At 63.5% G+C, this 19,037-nt stretch overlaps 1 protein-coding gene across 1 annotated transcript in view; it reads left to right on the top strand.

Annotated features, from left to right (window-relative positions):
• Positions 1 to 17,877, top strand: part of LOC117641623 (mucin-19-like) — a 45,413-nt gene extending 27,536 nt beyond the window's left edge. The window contains exons 3-13 of the mRNA XM_034379113.1: positions 3,388 to 3,663; positions 3,749 to 4,025; positions 6,864 to 7,133; positions 7,786 to 8,107; positions 8,193 to 8,538; positions 9,260 to 9,391; positions 9,517 to 9,617; positions 10,851 to 11,212; positions 12,244 to 12,568; positions 13,962 to 14,079; positions 17,133 to 17,877. Of these exons, the coding sequence (XP_034235004.1) occupies positions 3,388 to 3,663; positions 3,749 to 4,025; positions 6,864 to 7,133; positions 7,786 to 8,107; positions 8,193 to 8,538; positions 9,260 to 9,391; positions 9,517 to 9,617; positions 10,851 to 11,212; positions 12,244 to 12,568; positions 13,962 to 14,079; positions 17,133 to 17,199 (2,596 nt within the window). The 3' untranslated portion in view covers positions 17,200 to 17,877. The remainder of the gene's footprint in view (positions 1 to 3,387; positions 3,664 to 3,748; positions 4,026 to 6,863; positions 7,134 to 7,785; positions 8,108 to 8,192; positions 8,539 to 9,259; positions 9,392 to 9,516; positions 9,618 to 10,850; positions 11,213 to 12,243; positions 12,569 to 13,961; positions 14,080 to 17,132) is intronic.
• The last annotated feature ends 1,160 nt before the right edge of the window (positions 17,878 to 19,037 follow it).

Consider the following 19,037-nt stretch of genomic DNA (forward strand, 5'->3'; position numbering starts at 1 on the left):
TTGTGAAGGATGGCGCCGTCGTCGTGTTGGCCGCACTGATGAGCTTCGTCGTCGTGGTGGTCCCCGCCGCCCCGCCGCCCCGCCGCCGCCGCGCCATCGCCTTGCTGATCGCCACTTCCCCACGGGGCCCGACAGGGCCGCGCTGTGCCGCGCTGGCCGGCCGGGGCGTCGCGACGCCGTGGCGCTGTGCGGTGCTCTGCTGCGGCGCCCCGATGAGATGCCGCGGGGATTTGATGGCCATGGCGGCATGGCCCGGGCCGGTCCGGGCGGCAAAAAGCGGGCCAGCAGGCTCATTCCGAACGGCACTCTGGTCGCGCCGTCTCGCACTCACGCGGCGTGCGGCTGGGGCCGAGACGGAGCGAACTCCGGAGCGCTCTTCGGACCGCCAGGCCCACCCAAGCAGGGCGACAGGCGGCGCCGCGCCCCAGCCATGCGCTCCGCGGAGTGCGCAAGCCGCAGCTCTCGATAGACAGCTGCAACCTCACAAGCTACTTCTTCTCTGCCAAGAATTAAGTCTTGCTTGTGCGCGTCTCGTTGCCGGTCGCTGCTTCGTGATTTTTAACCTTTTTTTTTGGTCGTGTCGTGACACTTCTTAATCAAGCTCGCGCCGTCTCGGAGGGACGCACCGTTCTTGTTTTTCACCCCCCCCCCCCTTTTCAACGCCCCTTTCCTTTCCGACGCCCTCTTTCCACTCGCCCACCTCAACGGCCAGCGACGAATGGCTATCGTATGTCATGCTGTAGTGCCACTGCATTGCGCCCTCTCTCGCACCCACCGTGGCCGCGCCCTGCGAGTGCGAGAGAGACAGAGCGCTGTTCGGAGTCAGCCTGCAAGGGCGCGAACAGGGCGGCTACCTGGCTAATGTGTCCTGGAGGCGATAAGGTAGCAGGTAGCCCCGGGCACCCGGCTGCCCCGTGGGCCGTGGGCTGCAGCCCAGGCCGGCCACTGTAGGTCCGCCCGCGGAAATTATGGCACTTGTCGTCCCTTTATTCGTGGCCCCTCCCCCTTTTTGTGCGCGCGGACTAATAACTCGCCCCGGGAAACAAATGTCGGTTTCCTCCACAAAAGGTACGACCGGCCGCGCGTAGCGCGTTCCGCCGGCCGACCGCATGGCGCGATTTTTCAACCCGGAAAAACCGGCCGACCGCATAAAAAAGCTGAAAAACGACGCGCCGCATCGCTAAAGTATCGAGTGACGCGTGTTTGTTTTGGACTTTGTTTTCGGCGCGATTCGATAAGCCGCGCGTGGCCGCGGTGGAAACACTAATCCGCCGCCGTTCGCGCACGCGAAGCACGCCCGCGTGAAACCAGTGAGACCACCTCTGCGAGGCTGGACGGGGAGAGTCCGTCAGTTCGCTGCTCGTCGGCAGCGTGCTGCAACCAGATCCCCGGCGAGGCGCCTCCGGCTTTTTGTCTGGGAACGGAAAGCCGAGATAAGACGCCGGCTAGGCTCCTCGATAATTTGCTAATTTTTTTTCCGCCCCTCTTTTGTCTCGGCGGCTTGGCCCTGCTTCGGGCCGTGCTACCTCTCGGCAACTTACGGACGCCCCCGCCACCCCCTCCCCTCCCCTCCCCCGCCCGGCCCCTGTTCCGCCCTCTAATTACATTCGCCCTTCGCTCGATGAAGACACTTGCAACCCTCGAAAATAAATGAAGCTAGTAGGAGCCCCTTGGATCCAGCGGCGTCAGGGGAGGAAGAGCGAGAGAGAGGGAGGTACAGAGAGGTAGAGGGCGGAGGGAGGCGGCGCCGAGAGTCCCGGTCGGCACGCTTCCGCTGCTTCCGCTGCTTCCGCGTCGGCCGGTTAGTCCTTTCGGTATTTAGTTCCGAGGACGTCGAAGGAAGACGGCTTCCTGGGACAATGCGGGGGCCGAAGGCGGGGGCCGAGTCATTTCTCCGAGCGGAATAACTTTCACTCAGAAACTCGAAAAGAAAATAATCGGATGGTCGCGGATTTGTTTTGTGCAGGAGGAAAGTTCGTGGGGTTTTGCTCCACCGTTAGCGCCTGCTGCGCCTTCAGGTAGCGGCTTCGGTCTGTGCTAGTCAGCGAGCGTGTTTGCGTGGGTGTTGTGTGTGTTTGCGTATGCGTCGTGCTTGTGTGCGTGTGATCAAAGGCAGGACGTCTGCCTTAATTCCAGTGCGCACTCGGATATGAGGCGGAGCCCTGATTGGAAGGGGGAGGGAGACCCTGCAGCCCTGCAGCCCTGCAGCGGCCGGGCCGTGACGGGCAAGGACGAGGCCCAGCCTGGCCCAGCGCCCCCTGGGGGCCCCGGAGGGACTCCGCAGGGACCCCGAGGGGCGCGTCGCTCCGGGGTGTCATTAACGGCGATCCCTACGAGTCCCCCGGAGTTCCCCGCCCGGAGTTATAAGCCCCCGTGCGGCTGCGGGGCTGCGGCGATGCGGCGCGGCGGACATGACGGCCTAGCCCGAGAAGTGATCGGAGGCTTCACAACTACTTATTGACTTGTTAGACACGCTGATGAAGACGCCTGCCGCCCCCCGCCGCGCCGCCGCGCCCTGCTCCTTGTTCTCGCGCCTCGAGAAGGACGCCGTGGGCGTGGCGGAGGACCGCGGCACCGCGGCGGACCGGTGCGCGAGGAATATCGCGACGCGGAATCTCCATGACAACGGGCCGCCATCACGGCGTGGCACGGCACGGCACGGCGCAATGAAATGCCGAACCGTTGTCAGCCTAGCAGCTGCTGCTGGTCCATAGAGGGCCACAGTCGCCCTGTTCCGCTGTTCCGCCCTCTATTTATTGATCCCTTTTTGATGGTTGACACGAGCGTCGTTGTGCTCGTTCTGCTCGTCCTCGCCGCGGCAGTGCCGGAGCTAGCAGTGTCGCCGCGCCCCCCGCGGCCCCGTGCCGCCCCCGCACCGCATTCACATGGTAATGGGCCGGCACGGCACGGCACGGCGCGGGCGCGGCGCGGGTCAGGGGGTACGGGGGCTTTGGGTGTTTGAGCAGCACGCGTGGTGCGCCAAATAAGCGCCGAGGGCGCACAGCGCACCGCACGCTGGACTGCGGGCCGGACTGCGGACGCATCAGCAGCGTGTAGCGTCCGCACGAATGCAGCCGATGCCCAATATTGGTCCTGCGCGTTTTGTTAAGGTTTTGCGCGGCCCGAGCTGTTGGCCGTTCAAACTGGGCCCCGCGGGAGAGAGAGAGAGAGAAAGGGAGGAGGGAAAGGGGGGGGGGGTGAAGGCGTCCCTCAGTGTGATGTGTCATGACGGACTGGTAGCGGAGTACAGGTTTGCGCAGAGAGGCGACTGAGCGCGCCTGACGCGAGACCCATACCGTGCCGCCCCACCGCCGTGTACGATGTGTTGCCTACCCTCGACTCACAAGGCGCTCCCTGACTGACGCGGTGGTCTTCCTTCTCCTCCAGGGACGCGGTGGCCGTCATGGCTCCGGGTCGCTTCCGGCGGCGACTCAGCGACGACCACTCGGACACGGCGGAGTCCACGCCGGCCTCGGCGTCGACGGCGTCCTGCGGGGCGGGCACGGCGGGCACGGCGGGCACCGTGTCCGAGTCCAGCCCGTCGACGCGGTCCTGGCTGGGCGGCCTCGACGGCACCGGCTCCACCAGGGGCAGGCTGCCCTGGCTGTCACCCCGGGAACGACGGCATCCTCTGCGCGACGTCCGCCTGTCGTGCTTCCGGAGGTGAGTCAGTTCACCGAGTCGTTCAATAATGACGTAACCTGTGGCCATTCTTGTAGTTGCTGACGGGCTTGTGTGTGTTTGACAGCTACCTGCCGGGGTCCATCGGCGGGCCATCTGACGGCGACCTGCTGTGCGGGGACTCCACGCCGACGTCACCGAGGACACCCAAGACGCCGCGGCTGCCGGGCGGCGCGTCGTCGAAGGACAAGGCGGACAAGGGGGAGAAGGAGGAGAAGGGCAGAGGTCTGTCGCTGTCGGTTCGGCGGTCGCCCGGCCGCTCGCGCGGCAGCAAGTCGAGCGAGAACGTGTACTTTGTGAGCCCGCCCAGAGCGCAGGCCGAGCAACAACAAGAGCAACAGCAGGTGGGTGATGGTGATGGCCGCTAGCACGGCGAGCACGGCCAGCACGGCGACAAAGCACCAGGGCCGGTTTGGCGTTTAGTGCCCGGTGTCCCGACAATCAGGCGGATGGAGCGTTAGGAAAACACGACGCTGCCCGCCCCGGCCGCCTAGCCCAGCCTAGCCCAGCCTAGCCCCCGCGGGGACGCGAACCTGCGACTCGCGTGCGGTGTGCCATCGACCCGGCCGGCCCATCCCATCGCATGGCCGCGCCAAGGGGCCAAGGCGGGGGCCACGGCGAGGGTCCCCGAAGGCCAGCATCCCGCAGGAAGCGGGGCAGTGAGGCAGCGAGGCAGCGAGGCAGCGAGGCAGTGGGCCGGGGAGTGTTTTTCCTGTTCCTAGCGCTCTTACTACTCGCCTCTGTCCGAACCAGCCCCTCCCACACACTTGAAGCCGAGTGCTTATGGGTGCCTGGCCAACCAGCGACTGCACTGCAGCACGCCATTTTTAGCAGATGATACCTTCACACTTGAAACATACTTAAAACTACTATACACATGAAGGTGTCAGCGTGCTTTTACTCTCGAGTCCAGAAACGAAGCGCGTATCCTAAACAATATAATAGGGGCTGGCTGCCGGGGCGGGCTGGTGCGTGTGGCTGGCTGGCAATGAGGCACAGCCTGCGCGGGATTCGACAATCCCTCCTCGGTACAGCGCCAGCGGCACCGGGCGTAAACAATGGCACCCCCTCCTCGCTCGCGACGGCCTGCCACGGCCTGCGCGCAACATTGACAATCCCTCCCCGCCTGCCACGGCGCGGAATATCGCGCAACAATGCCTCCCGATTCGGCCCGGCCCGGGGCACTCGGGCCAGCTCGGGCTCGGCGGCGGGCGGTGCAGGCCACAGCTCGGCACGGCTAGTACCAAAGTACCAACACCGGCCACCTCATTTTGTTTCATACACAATTTTAATTACTATCTTTGGAATGAGCTCGCATACTACCCCGTATAAGGAAACCGAACGAGTATTGACTGAGAAATTTGAAAGGGAAAAGAAAAAAAAATTGAACTCTACACCCCCTCCCCAGTCTTAATGGGGAGGCCTCCTGCTTTACTTCGGTGTTCGGGATGGGAACCGGTGCTATCAGGTACCTGGGGTTAATCCCGTCAGCGACCCAAGCGTTCGCCGGGGGACCCAGTAGGACCCCAAAGCTCAGACAGCTGGGTCGGAGCACCCAGTGTGAAGCTCTTTGAGGGGCGGGACGTAGAGTGAGACGACAGAGAGACAGAGAGAGACTCAGACAGAGAAGAGGTTTGGTGGGAGCTTCTTGTTTTCGTAGGGTTGGTTGTGTACCCCATGGTACCCCCACTGTCCGGCGCTCCCCTACCGAACATACAGCGTTTTAGGCCAGCTTCAAAGGACTTATCATCGCCATGAGACTAGGGTAATGGACTCGCAACGGAGCTGGCCGGAATCTCTGCCTTGCTAATTGTAGTTCACTATTTCTCCGACTAAATATGCGGTTTTTGAGATGGCTCGGGCATTTGGAAAGAAGACATCTTAGAGTATGCCCTAAATCAAAAAAGTTTCAATTTTCCCACCAGGCTCGAACGGAACGTCTTAACCGTTGCGCTCTCAAATGCGCAGGGCGACGGCCATGGTGCCAGGGCGACGCAGGGGGACGCATCTTCAACTTGCGCTAGAAGCTTCCGGATGCCGCAAAGTGATGGGACAAGTGGTGCCCTTGATAATGTCGAAGACAAAGTATGTCCCATCACTTTTGCGGCATCGGGAAGCTTCTATCGCAAGTTGAGATGCGTCCCCCTGCGTCGCCCCTGGCACCAGGCCGTCCCCTGCGCATTGAGAGCGCAACGGTTAAGCTGTTCCTGTTCGAGCCCTAGTGGGAAAATTGAAACTTTTTGAATTAAGGGCATACCTAAGATGTCTTCTTTCCAAAAATGCCCGAGCCATCTCAAACTCGCATATTTAGTCGGAGAAATGTGAACTACAATTAGCAAAGCAGAGATTCCGGCCAGCTCCGTTGCGAGTCCATTACCCCTAGTCTCATGTCATCGCCTCCCCGACGAATCGAGGAGGCACCACCCGCAACCACAAACCGGGTGGTCTGGATGATGGATCAAATACGCCATCGCTCCAGTGCCGAGGCCAACCCGCCGAAGCGGATTGCTTTTTAGACACCCACAGCGGAGTGGCCAGGTGAATGTGACTCTGACCACTACGCTATCACGCTTGTACGTCTGACAGCGTGTTGGACGACGGGTTTGAGTTGCAGTGGGAGGAAGGCAGTCGAAAAATGTAACGAAATGATGAGATTCGATCCCCGGACCCCGCCACCGGGATCACACGACTTTACGCTCTCGGCCACCACGGCCCATGATGAGGAGACCGGCGTGAGGTGGGTTCTTGACGCAACAGGACTCGACCGACCCGGTCAAAATTTCGCAAGAAATTGGGGGAGTCGAACCACCGACCCTAGCATCGGGAACCGACGCCTCTACTCCCTGGACCACCACGTCCCGTGCACGGAGTGGGCTCACGTTCACGGGTTTCAACCGCACTGGGTGAGGCAGTAAAATTAAATGGAAATATTTGTTAGGAGTCGAACCTCCGGCATGTGGGTCTGTTGCACACGGCTCCGCTCGGATGGCCTCGAACCACCACCCTTAGGATAGTAAGTCGAAAAAACGTATGTGACGCTGGTATTCGAACGCCCGCCTGCGGTAACTCGATCCCACGTCTCTAACCTCTCGGCTATCACAGCAGCTGTGAAACGCGACGGATCATCTGCTTTCATTAACGTTCGTTGAATGAGATTTTTTCTCTCTTTTCATGACCAGCAGCAGCAGCCCTCCAAGCAGGGCACGACGAACGGCGCCAACCTCAGCGCCAGGCTGCGCGCGTTGTCGGCGAGGTGCATGGCCCTGGTGCACGCCGCCGGCGGCGACCGCAAGGCCAACATCTCGGCGTCCGGGAAGAAGTCCTCGCGGCCCTGCAAGCAGCGCTCCTTCTCCTCGGGGGCGCTGCCGGGCCTGCACGACTTCCAGCGCCGCCAGCTCAACCCCATCTACCGCGACGACGGCGACGACGGCCACGACACGCAGCCGGATGATGTAAGTCCCTGAGGCCGACGGACTCAGCGAAAGTTTTCTTTCTCCCGAAGGCGAAATAATCCGCAACACTCACCGACTGCGCGGCCCGGCGCGGCGCGGGGTGCCTCCCGCCGAAGCAAAGTACACTCTCAGCCACCCCCTCCCCCTCGTCCTCCCCGCCCTCGCCACCCTGAGTGATTGCCCCCGATAATGTAACGAACTTGGCCGCCACGCCGACACGCCACGGGGCCAGGCCAGGCCCTTTGCCAGCTGGGCTGGCCGGAACGCCGCCACCGCCGTAACGTGATCGAGTCCGGTAAATGAGGAGAGTAATCTTATCGCGCTTTTAATATCATTCTGGCGACGCGAGGGCGGGGCGTAGGGCGCGGGGCGTCGGGCGCGGGGCGTAGGGCGCGCGGCGTGTAGCGTCGTGGCGCAGTGGCGCCGCCACCGGTAAGACGAGGTGCCGGGACGACGCGCCGACGACGCCGAGGCGCCGCAGGGGCGGGACGGCGGGACGAGGGGGAGGCCGGTCTGGCCAGGGCGCCGCCCATCACCACGTTTAGAAATGCCAACGCCGCCGTGGTGGCGCGACGCGGCGCGACGCGGCGCGACGGCCAAAAGTGACCCACTGGCGCCGACTATCGCCACGCTAAAAAAAAATTACTTCCAGGAGACGCCTCTGTCACCGAGCCCCTCCAACGGCGTGCTGGCTGGCGAGGAGGACTGCGACAGCGGCATCCTGGTCAGCGAGGCCACCAGCACACCCCTCTCAAGCCTGCCGGGCAGCGGGGGCGGCGCCGGGGGTGGCGGTCGGGGTGGCCGGGGGTCGCTGCCGTGGGGCAGCGCGGTCGGCGCGCTGGGGGCTGCCACCGCCGCGTCACGGGCACTCAGATCCGCGTCTCTGGACCGGGAGTTACTCGGGGGAAGTCCCCTCCTGGACCACGACGAAGGGGAGGACCCCGAGGAACTCAGCCACGCTGTCACTAGTCAAGGTACGCATTACCCAGAGTGCCCAGTGTCATGATCTTAGATTCCAGAGACCGAGCCAGAGAACTGACCCAGGCTTTACCTCAACAGCACGCCGCAGCCGGGCGTCCACCAAGTCGTCGTCGTCGTCCTCTGAGATCAGCGAGATCTTCTCCCGCTTCCAGCGCCGCCGCGTGGCCGGCACGAGCACGCCGTCGTCCTCCTCCAGGCCGTCGTCGCCGCCCCTCCTGCCCGCGCCGCGCGCCGCCTCCAACCTCGAGGGCGGCGTCGGGGGCGGCTCGGCGACGGGGCGGCGGCGCGAGTTCCACCTCGTGCGCCTGACGCGCGCCACCCCCACCGAGGAGCTGGGCATCTTCATCGCCAAGAGCGAGGCGCCCGACCGCGGCGCGCAGGGCTACGTGGTGGCCCACGTCGTGCCCGGGGGGCTGGCGCACAGGTGAGCAGGGAAGCAGCCCCCGCGTTCTGGACCGGCCCCCGGACGGGCCCCGGCCGGGCCCCAGCCGTCTCCTCCAGACGAGCCCCTCGTAACAGTGTCGCCGTGGGTATTGTTCTTCACGGCGTAGTGGGCCGCGGAGGACGGCGCGTAGACCGTGGGGCACAATGACAACCCCTCTGTCCGTGACACCGCCACTGCGGCCCCCGGCGCCCCGGCCCGCCCGCATGTCTCCGTCTCGGCCTATGAATAGGGCCAATCGTGCCTGGCAGCGTAGGCAGCCAGCCAGCCCGGCCTGGCCCTTCAGGGGGATTGGGGATTCCTTGCCGTCCGAACCTCCCCTGAAGCGGCAGGAGAACATGTCCCGCGGAGTGGCGAGCCGAGCCGAGCCGAGCCGAGCCGAGCCGAGCCGAGCCGAGCCGAGCCGAGCCGAGCCGAGCCGAGCCGGGCGAGGCGGACGGCGGACGGGTCGGTCGCACCCAGATAAAGAGATTGCAACTCGGCGCGCCGAACCAGCCAGCCGAGCAGCCAAGCAGCCCAACGAGGGCTCCGGCGAGGCCGAGGCGAGGCCCGCCAAGGACGGGCACTGTACTGTATACGTAAATTCGGCGACGTGTATTCGCATATCGAACGGCGCGGCCGGCTGCAGGCACTGCCTTCCAGGTCTGCGCGAACAACTGCTTTTCGTGTTTCGTGTTGACGACCGGTTCTGTGTTTGCCTCAGGGACGGCCAGCTCCACCTCGGCGACGAGCTGGTGGTGGTGAACGGCAGGCAGCTGCGTGGACTGAGCATGGCGGCGGCCAGGCAGCGGCTCCGGGCCGGGCCCACGCAGGTGGACATCGTCATCGCGCGCCAGTGAGTCCAGCAGTCCAGTCGCTCTTTTGTTGTTCATGTCCTTGGCCAGCGTGTTTTACGGGTCCTCTCTCTGTCTCGCCGTCCTATGCGGCGCACTCAAGCAGCCCTTTCTGCCCTGCCTCCAGATGCCAGTGCCAGAGTTCCGAGGGCCGCGACAGCGGCATGGACACCTCCGGGGACAGCATGACGGAGTGCTGCTGCAAGGCGGCCCCCGCGACCTCCACTCGTAAGTCGATGACGTCATGATGGTGGCGTCGCGGGCCGTGGCTTATCTCGCCCTATCGGCGTCCCTATTAGCGCCGCCGGGTGGTGGGGTGACCAGGACGGGGTCGGGACGTTCCAGGATCCGCAAATAAAGCCCGACGTCGAGTTTTGTCAGAAGTCGAAGTGCGCCCCTCTAGAGTCATGCCTGGCGGTGCCTGGCGGAGTGGAGTGGGCGCCGCCGCGCCGCCGCGCCGCCGCGTCGCCAGACGGCACTCGGGGCCTCGCAGCACTAAAAGAGCGCAAAAAGAAATCTGTGGGGTCGGACGGGACGACGGCGGACGGCGCGGGGCGCGGGGGCGTCTGGGCGCTGCGACGAGCGCGACGAGCGAGGCAAAGAGGCGCCCCATCATGCCCGAGGCAAAGAGCAGCAGACAGGTTAAAGTGCGACGCCGCACCGCGACGGCCGCGCGAACACAGTGTGTGGTGTGTGTGCCACCACGCTATTTATGGCGGCGAATCGATGCTGCGTCGCGGCGTGGTGTGCGCCGAGGCGTGCGGCGTGCGGCCTGCCGGGGCAGCCAGTCCGGCGTCCCCGCGGGGGCTGCGCGGCTGCGCTGCGTCTTTCTTGCCGCCCCGCGGGGGCACCGCCGGACCCGGAGGGCCCCGATTTGGAGGCAGGTCACGCTCGCCCCTCCGCCCCCGCGACCGCCCCCGCGACCGCCCCCCGCGCGGTCGGCCGGCCATCCCCGCCGCTGCGGAAAAATGGTGGCCATCGCGGGGCGTGGCAGGCCAGCGGCAGGCCGCCGCAGGGCAGGGCAGGGCATGTCGGCAGGCGCGACGGCGGCGAGGAGCGTGTGTCAAAACGGCCAGCACGATTGTTATTACGGACGCGGCAAGTGGCCTGGAGGCCAAGCACGCCGCCAAGCCGCCCCGCCGACCCCGCCAGCAGACTGATTCCGAGAGTCGTTTTCGTCGCTCTGTCTCCCTCGCACCCACACGGTGCGCCCCACGAGTGCGACAGAGATGGAGCGACGAAAACGACTCTCGGAATCAGTCTGCTGCCCCCGGCCCCGCGCAACATTCCAGCCACGTCCCCGCTTCATGGGAAGGGGAGGGGCGGGGGATCAACCCCTAGCCTAATTCGCCCTCGGCGAGCGGTGGGGCGGGGCGGGGCGGGGCGGGGCTCGGCCAGTACAGCGCGCTGTCGCTGTCGCGCGCACGGGCCTTGACGCTTCTTGCTGTTCTCTTTTTCCAGCGTCGCCGGCGCGCCGCACTCTACCGGAGTCCAGCGTGGACTACGAGAACGTGGTGCTCCGACCCAGGGACCGGACACCCACCCTGGCGTCGGCGGAGACACCGGAGACGGCGGCTGCGGACGAGGTCACCCCCACGGCGTCCACGACGTCCTCGACGGCGTCATCGAGAACGTCGACGTCCTCCAGTGCAGCAGGCGCCAATGCTAGTCTCGGCTGCAGCCCCGGTGGGGGCACTAGTCCCAGCTCGAGCGCGACCCCCAGCGCGACCCCCAGCGCGACCCCCAGCCCCATGGCTTCCAGGCAGCAGCTCTTCCAGAAGCACGCGGCCCCCGCCAGCACCAAGGCCGCGCGCAGATCTCTGGTACGAACATGTCCGCAGAAAGTTTAGAGGCGAAATTTCCGTACCGCGGTTTCGGATGCAAAGGAAATCTTTGGCGTGTCGGGCTGCCGAAAGTTTCCCTGCAATCGATGATGTCGGCGAGCGACTAGCCCACCTTCCGGCAGCCTCGCTGCCCCATTCCCTCAAGTTTAGCTCACGATCTTGAGTGTGAATTCGATTTTGGCAAGTTCGGATCGTTATTCGATTGTGCGCGAATGCCTTTCCCCTCTGGCCGAAGCGAGCCGAGGCGAGTCGAACCTCCCCCTGCCCCTGCTGGCCTTTCCCGCCCGGGCCGGCCGGCCTGCGCCTCGCCATGCAAAGGGGAGGCCAGGCCGAGGGCCAGGCAATGGAAGAGCCCAGCGGGCGGGCCGGTAGGGGCCTCCATTCCGAACAGCGCCTTCGTCGCTCTGTTTCTCTCGCTCATTGGGCGCTCCAGGGGTGCGAGAGAGACAGAGCGACGAGCATTGTGCTCGGCCCCAGTCGTTGTTGTGCTCGGCGGCCGGTCGCGTCGGAGGGTTGCAATAAGAGATGTGATAATGTCAGACGCAGTCGGCACTGCCGGCAGTCGGCGCGCGGGAAGGAGGAGGAAAGGTCGCATCATCGCGGCGCCGCGGCGGGGTGGGTCCGCGCCACTGTAAAATGCCACGCGCCGAACATCGCGCCGCCACGCACCGTCGCCCAGCGCTGGGAAGGACAGGTGTGCACGCGCCGGCAGGCTGAATCCGAAGAGTCGATTTGCTGATCTGTCTCTGTCACACCCCTGTGGCACCCCGTCGTCGTGGAGCGAGAGAGACAGAGCGACGAGACGATTCTTCCGAATCGCTCGGCAGTTCGATCATGTGTGATGTGCACCTGTTCCCGCTGAAGGTGACTCCCCCCGTTCCGCAGCCCCAGGCTGCCCCAGGCACGGCATGCCACCGCCCGCCCGGCGGTTTATGCTTTTCCTTTGCCCGCGATAACACCACTGCTAACGGCCGCCACAGCACGCGGGTAACCCGTCGCTTTGTTTGCAGGCGATCGTGCCCCGCTCCAGCTCGCCGCCCCTGGAGCACCTGGAACCGCTGGAGCGGCCGGCGGAGACGCAGCACCACAGCCTCAAGCGGCGCGCCCGGCGCCACGGCTCGCGCCACGGCGGCCACGGCGACGGCGTCGTCAGCAGCGGCGCGCCGTCCGCGGCGTCCACCGAGTTCCGCGTCGAGCTGCGCAAGGGCCCCGGCTGCGGCGCGCTCGGCTTCACCGTCGTCGGCGGCGCCGACTCGCCGCGCGGCGCCCTGCCCATCTTCGTGCGCTCCGTCCTGGAGGGCGGGCAGGCCGCCCAGGACGGCAGGCTGCAGCCAGGTGAGCTACCCGCTGAACTGACTTGGCTTTGGCCGGCGCAGCGCGCCTGACGGCGACAGCGTAGGCCGGCCCGCCGTGCCACGGCGTGCGGCGGGTGGCCTAGCCGGTCGTCGGCAGGCGCCCCGCCCTCCCCGACCCGGCCCCGCGGATAACACGACTCGGTAACGAGATACACGGACCTCTCCGCGGCCGGATTCGGGATTTGGCTGAGTCCCCCGGACGTCAGTACGCCAGTCAGTGCTGGCAGCCACCTGTCCGGGCGGGGCGGGGCGGGGTGACCCGATAGTCGACACGCAACTGGGGCGCGCCGCGCCATGCCGGGACGCTGGGCTGTGCTGAGCGCGCCAAATAATCCGACACGGCCACGGCCTGCCCCGTGTCTCGCCGGCCTCACGTCCCGCCACCGTGCGCCACCGTGTGCCACCGCGTGCCACGCAAGAACAAGAGCCACCTGTCGGAAGAGATGACAGATGATGGGGCGCACCGACTTGCCGGCCGGAGGGAGGGGAGGGGGAGGGGTCAGCGTGGAACCATGGCGAAGCCCAGCCCGCTCCAATCAAGTACCCAAGCCAAACTCTGGGCAAGCTATAGGGGAGGGGGCCTTGCCGGGCCGTGCCGGGCCTTGCCGCGCTGTGCCGCGCTGTGCCGCGCTGTGCCGCGCTGTGCCGCGCTGTGCCGCGCTGTGCCGCGCTGTGCCGCGCTGTGCACACAGGTTGGGCCGACCCCGGCCGAGCCCGGCCAGGCCCGCTACAGCCTGATAACTTACCTAGCAGGCGGCCAGGCCCGCCAGGCCCGCCAGGCCCTACGCCATGTCGAACAGCCCCCACCCCCTGCCGGTGCGGGGCGGGGCGATCTGGGTCGCTCCCGATCGTCAATAAGATTCTCTGGGATGGTATGGGATAGGCGGCGGGGCGGGGCGGGCGCGGTGGAAGGTATCGGCCTGAGGTCAGCTGCTAGGGCAGCGAAAGGGTGCAGGCAGGGGCAATGGGGGACCAGCCAGACCGCACCGGCCCGCCGAGCATTGCCCAGGCACTGGCCAGGCACTGGCCAGGCACTGGCCCACTGCCCCCCGGGGACCGCGGCCAGGGGCGGCCAGCGTGCCCAGCGTGCGGCCAGCGATCCGTGGCGTGCCGCGCCGCCAGTAGCCGCCAGTGGCCGCCAGCCACAGCAACCAGCTCGTGGAGGGCCTGCGGGCCCAGGGGAATACCTCATCGCAGTGTCCGATTGAGGGCGCTAATAAAGGGAAGAGGGTGGGGCGTCTGCCCGTCGACGTCGCTGCAGACAGTGACACCCCTGTCAGACCATCACGCATCACAACCAACCAACTACACGCGACAAGACTGCACGGCACGGCATGGCGCTTTGTTTTCACGCCTCGTTGTTTTCCCTCCAGGCGACGAGCTGTTCCTGCTCAACGGGCAGCCGCTGCGGGGCGCCACCCACTCCGAGGCGGTGGCCATGTTCCGCGCCGTGCGGGCCGGGCCCGTGCTGCTCACCGTGTGCCGGAGAACGTAAGTACGCCGATAGACGCAGACGCAGCGCCTGCGGCACCCTCCACTGGAAGCACCGGGAATCCACCTCTAGAATGCACACATTGGAACTCGGAATTACATATCGGCTGCTCGCTGAATTCGCCTCGAAAAGACGTGGTTACGCCCACTGCTTGGAGCAAAGGTGCACAGAGACACGGCGGCAGGAGAGGATCGCTGCGACGGCGCCTCTCTGCTTTATTTCGGCGTGGAGGGACTCGGGGCGAAGGGCTGTGGGGCTGAAGGGCTTTGTCCGGCCCTCCGCCGCCCCGCCCTCCGTCGACGTCCTTCCGGGCCTTCAGGGCCTACAGCGTGAGTGAAGGGCGGGGGCCGCGGGGGCCGCGGGGTCTGGTCGGGGCTCGGCGGCTCCACCTGCTAACGATGCATGTGCGTGCGGCCGTGCCGGGCCATGCGGCCCGTCGGCCGCCGGGCCTCCGCGGACGCGGCCTCCACGGAGGGGCAAGCAAGCCGCTCGGCCCTCCACGAGGCCCTCCACGAGGCCCTCCAGCCCGTACGGCCGCTCGCCATGGCTCGCCACTCCACTCCCATCGGCCGCCGCTCGGCTACAGTCAATAGCCGCCACTCCCCCTCCAACTTAAAAAAAGAAGCCGCATACAAATAAATGCGGACGTTTTAAAATTTTTATTCCGGTCGCTTCTCAGAGGCAGCGGGTGGAAACTCCCGGGCGGAGGGTGAAACCAGGTCCGCACGGCCGGTCCGGCCGGCAGACGAACCCGTAGCCCCGCATTGGTAACTTCTTTTTATCAGAACTATCATAAAACTAAGAGTTAGGAGGAAAACCGGGTACCGTCGTGAAGCTAAGAGTCTGCAGAATGCTCTCGTTTCATTGTTTTGATCTAAAAATGCCCACACTATTAATATTAACGATTAAAACAAGATAGCCGGGTAGCGGGCTACGCTACACCCGAGATTTGTTCACTTTCGTTCTCAGTTCTGAGCGATGCTAGACCCTACATGTCCGCGAGCCGATTTTTCCTTATAAAATTTAACGTGGCGTAGGGTACATTATTTGGCGATAAAACTAACCTCAACGTTGTAGCCGAGTCCAAATGTGATGTGTCGAAATGGCGTCTGCCGGCACTTCTCACTTTAACCTCATAAATAAGATACAGACAATACAATTAACCAAAGCATATATAGCCTACGCCACGTGAAATTTTATGAGGATTCCAAATCTCTCCTTAGTTTTTGAAATAAACCTACGATTACTGAAGGCGAGACAGATTAAAATCGGCCGACGCAAAGACGCCAAAACGACAGGTTTACTGTGTGCACTAATGTGAGAGAACTGCTGAGTCTAAACTCTGTTGCGTAACTGATAATTAATCTTCAACCATGTCTTCGTGCAGATTCGTCGAGTTTCGTTGCACAGAACTTGATATGAATTAACAAATTCAATGGGAAAATATTGTGTCAACAAACACCGTTTGAAAGAAAACAAGCCCGTGTCGTCTGAACTAGCCTATGAGAAATTCACCGCTCGACTCGGCCTCGCAGTTTCGGTGTGAATTAAAGCCGATTGCTACTAGACGCGTTCAATACAATGTTCAAAATATTTTATAAACAATCTGCGATAAAGTTAGACATAAACTGTACGCTTTCTGAGCGGCATACATTTCGATGAGCAGCGTACACCGCTAACCGATGCTGACCGGAGAATTTTTCATAGACTGGTCCAGACGACACGGGCTTGTTTTCTTTCAAACGGTGTTTGTTGACACAATATTTTCCCATTGAATTTGTTAATTCATATCAAGTTCTGTGCAACGAAACTCGACGAATCTGCACGAAGACATGGTTGAAGATTAATTATCAGTTACGCAACAGAGTTTAGACTCAGCAGTTCTCTCACATTAGTGCACACAGTAAACCTGTCGTTTTGGCGTCTTTGCGTCGGCCGATTTTAATCTGTCTCGCCTTCAGTAATCGTAGGTTTATTTCAAAAACTAAGGAGAGATTTGGAATCCTCATAAAATTTCACGTGGCGTAGGCTATATATGCTTTGGTTAATTGTATTGTCTGTATCTTATTTATGAGGTTAAAGTGAGAAGTGCCGGCAGACGCCATTTCGACACATCACATTTGGACTCGGCTACAACGTTGAGGTTAGTTTTATCGCCAAATAATGTACCCTACGCCACGTTAAATTTTATAAGGAAAAATCGGCTCGCGGACATGTAGGGTCTAGCATCGCTCAGAACTGAGAACGAAAGTGAACAAATCTCGGGTGTAGCGTAGCCCGCTACCCGGCTATCTTGTTTTAATCGTTAATATTAATAGTGTGGGCATTTTTAGATCAAAACAATGAAACGAGAGCATTCTGCAGACTCTTAGCTTCACGACGGTACCCGGTTTTCCTCCTAACTCTTAGTTTTATGATAGTTCTGATAAAAAGAAGTTACCAATGCGGGGCTACGGGTTCGTCTGCCGGCCGGACCGGCCGTGCGGACCTGGTTTCACCCTCCGCCCGGGAGTTTCCACCCGCTGTCAGAGGTCGATTGAAGTCAGTGGCTGCGCCGCGGATTCACTTTTTTTTCTGCTTCGAGAATCTCGGCGTCAAAGGCCCCTCCTGTCTTTATTTGCGTCGTTTTGGTGGCGGAAGACCGGTGGGGGAGGGGAGGGGGGGGGGTTCGAACCCCGGCCGGCTCTCGGCCCCGCAGTAGGCCCGGATCACAGCCAGCGGCGGGGTGCGGCGCGGCCGCTCGCCGGGACCTACAGGGCCTGCAGGGCCTACAGGGCGGAGGCACGTAGCGGGTCGATTACCCACAAACAGGAGCTGTGGAGACCGCGGGGGGCTTCGCGGGGCAGCCTCGCGGAGAGCGAGCGAGAGCGAGAGAGAGGGCGGGGGAGTCCAGGTCGAGGATTAGCCGACTTATCGCAAACAGCATAAACTGACGGCGCGTGCCACGCCTGGCAAACAACGCGCACCTGTCCATTTTTATTCAAACGATCTTTCAAACCGCTGGAAACAAAAGTGAATAACAACACGCATGTCCGTCTGTTTTCTCTCGCAGGACCAAGAAGGCCCAGTCGTGCTCGGACCTGGTCGTCGGCCAGACCGCCTCCCAGGACGACGCATAGTGTTGCTTCTCTCCGGCGTCGGGGGCCTGCCTGCTCTGCTGGCCCATGGCTGGCCCTGCTGCCGAGCGATTCAGAAGCACCGTTCCGTCGCTCGGTCTCTCTCGCACCCCTCCGACTCCTCGGCATGAGCCTGCAGCTGCCTTCGTCTTTGTCGCTCCTACCTGATGTAGCACTTTTCCCGATCGCCCGCAATTTCATCATTCCGCTTCCTCTTCTCCTCTCGCCCGCACTTCCACAACAAGCCCGGCACCATCCAATCTTCTAAAACTGCCAACTGCCCCGCGTTCGCGTTCTGTTTGCCGCTCTGCAACTGCACCCCCGCTCTCCCCCTCCCCCTGCCTGCCGGTTCGGCCGCGACTAAAGAGGTATTTTCAGTAGTCCGGAGCGCGGTGCGCGATCGCAGCGCACTCTGCGCGGCCGGCGGCGCCGTCCCGCTCCGCCAGCAGCGCAGCACGCGCAGCCAGCAGCGCGCGGCCGGAAAAACAAAAACAGGAAAGACTTGGGAAAAAAGAGGAAGGAGGAAACCGTTGAAGCGCGGTAAAAACAAAAGGGCGAAATTGGGGCGGCCCATTGAAGACAAAAGTGAGAAAAACGGGGAAACGGGCGCGCTGTGCCCCTTGTTCTTGTTGGCGCGGTCCACAAGGCGCGGCCGGGCGTCGCCCGGACTGGCGTGCTGGCGTGCTGGCGTGCTGGCGTGCTGGCGTGCTGGCGTGCTGGCGTGCCGGCGTGCTGGCGTGCCGGCGTGCTGGCGTGCTGGCGTGCCGGCGTGCTGGCGTGCCGGCGTGCTGGCGTGCTGGCGTGCCGGCGTGCTGGCGTGCTGGCGTGCCGGCGTGCTGGCGTGCCGGCGTGCTGGCGTGCTGGCGTGCCGGCGTGCTGGCGTGCCGGCGTGCTGGCGTGCTGGCGTGCCGGCGTGCTGGCGTGCTGGCGTGCCGGCGTGCTGGCGTGCTGGCGTGCCGGCGTGCTGGCGGGCTGGCGTGCCGGCGTGCTGGCGTGCCGGCGTGCTGGCGTGCCGGCGTGCTGGCGTGCTGGCGTGCTGGCCTGCTAGCACTGCCAAGCCGCAACACATCGTCCAAGTCTCGCCTCGCCCTTAACTGGCGTTTGGCGTTTGGCGGCGAGAAAGAGAAAGTTTGGCGGCGAGGCGGCGAGGCAGCGCGAGGCGAGACAAGCCAGCCTCTCTCAATTAAAGTGCGAAGAACTTGTCGCATTCTGGCAGCGGACCGCCCCGCCTCGCCCCGCCTCGCCCCTCCCGCGGAGAGCGCGCCCGCCGCCCCGCCAAACTGCAGACAGACAGCGTCTGCTTGGTAACCGTGTCGCGTCGCGCTCGCCGTCTGTCGCCTTGGTGGTGGTGGTGGTCGTCGTCGTCGTGGACGTGCTCCGGTTCCTCCGCGCCGCCGTGGCCGGGACTGACTGATTGCAGATTTCTGTGCAAATAATGACCTCCGTCTCGGCGGTCTCCGTCGACGCCACCCCGTCCATCAACATCATGTCGCCGCGCCCGAAGGACTGCTAAGGACGCGGCCCGCGTGCCACCACCCTGGTGCCGCCTTGGTGCCGCCTCGGACGACGGCGCGGTCGCAACTTTGATTATGATGGAGGAGGCGCGGCGGTGGCGGCGGCCGGGGGAGGGAGAGAGACGGGACGAGAGCCTGGCAATGCTGTCAATCTAGCGGAGCCAAAAACGAATAAAACGTCCTTAGACCCAGAAGGAGTTGAGCACGGAGCTCGAGAATCAAAGTCGGATTGTTTTCGTTCCGCAGGTGGCGGCAGGCAGCGCGGGCACCAGCCCGCCCATCCCAATGTGTGTTTGACTACTTAAGCTAAGGCCCTGGCGGCTGTCA

Source organism: Thrips palmi, unplaced genomic scaffold (assembly GCF_012932325.1).
Source record: "Thrips palmi isolate BJ-2018 unplaced genomic scaffold, TpBJ-2018v1 HiC_scaffold_1, whole genome shotgun sequence".
In the NCBI taxonomy this organism is placed as follows: Eukaryota; Metazoa; Arthropoda; class Insecta; order Thysanoptera; family Thripidae; genus Thrips; species Thrips palmi.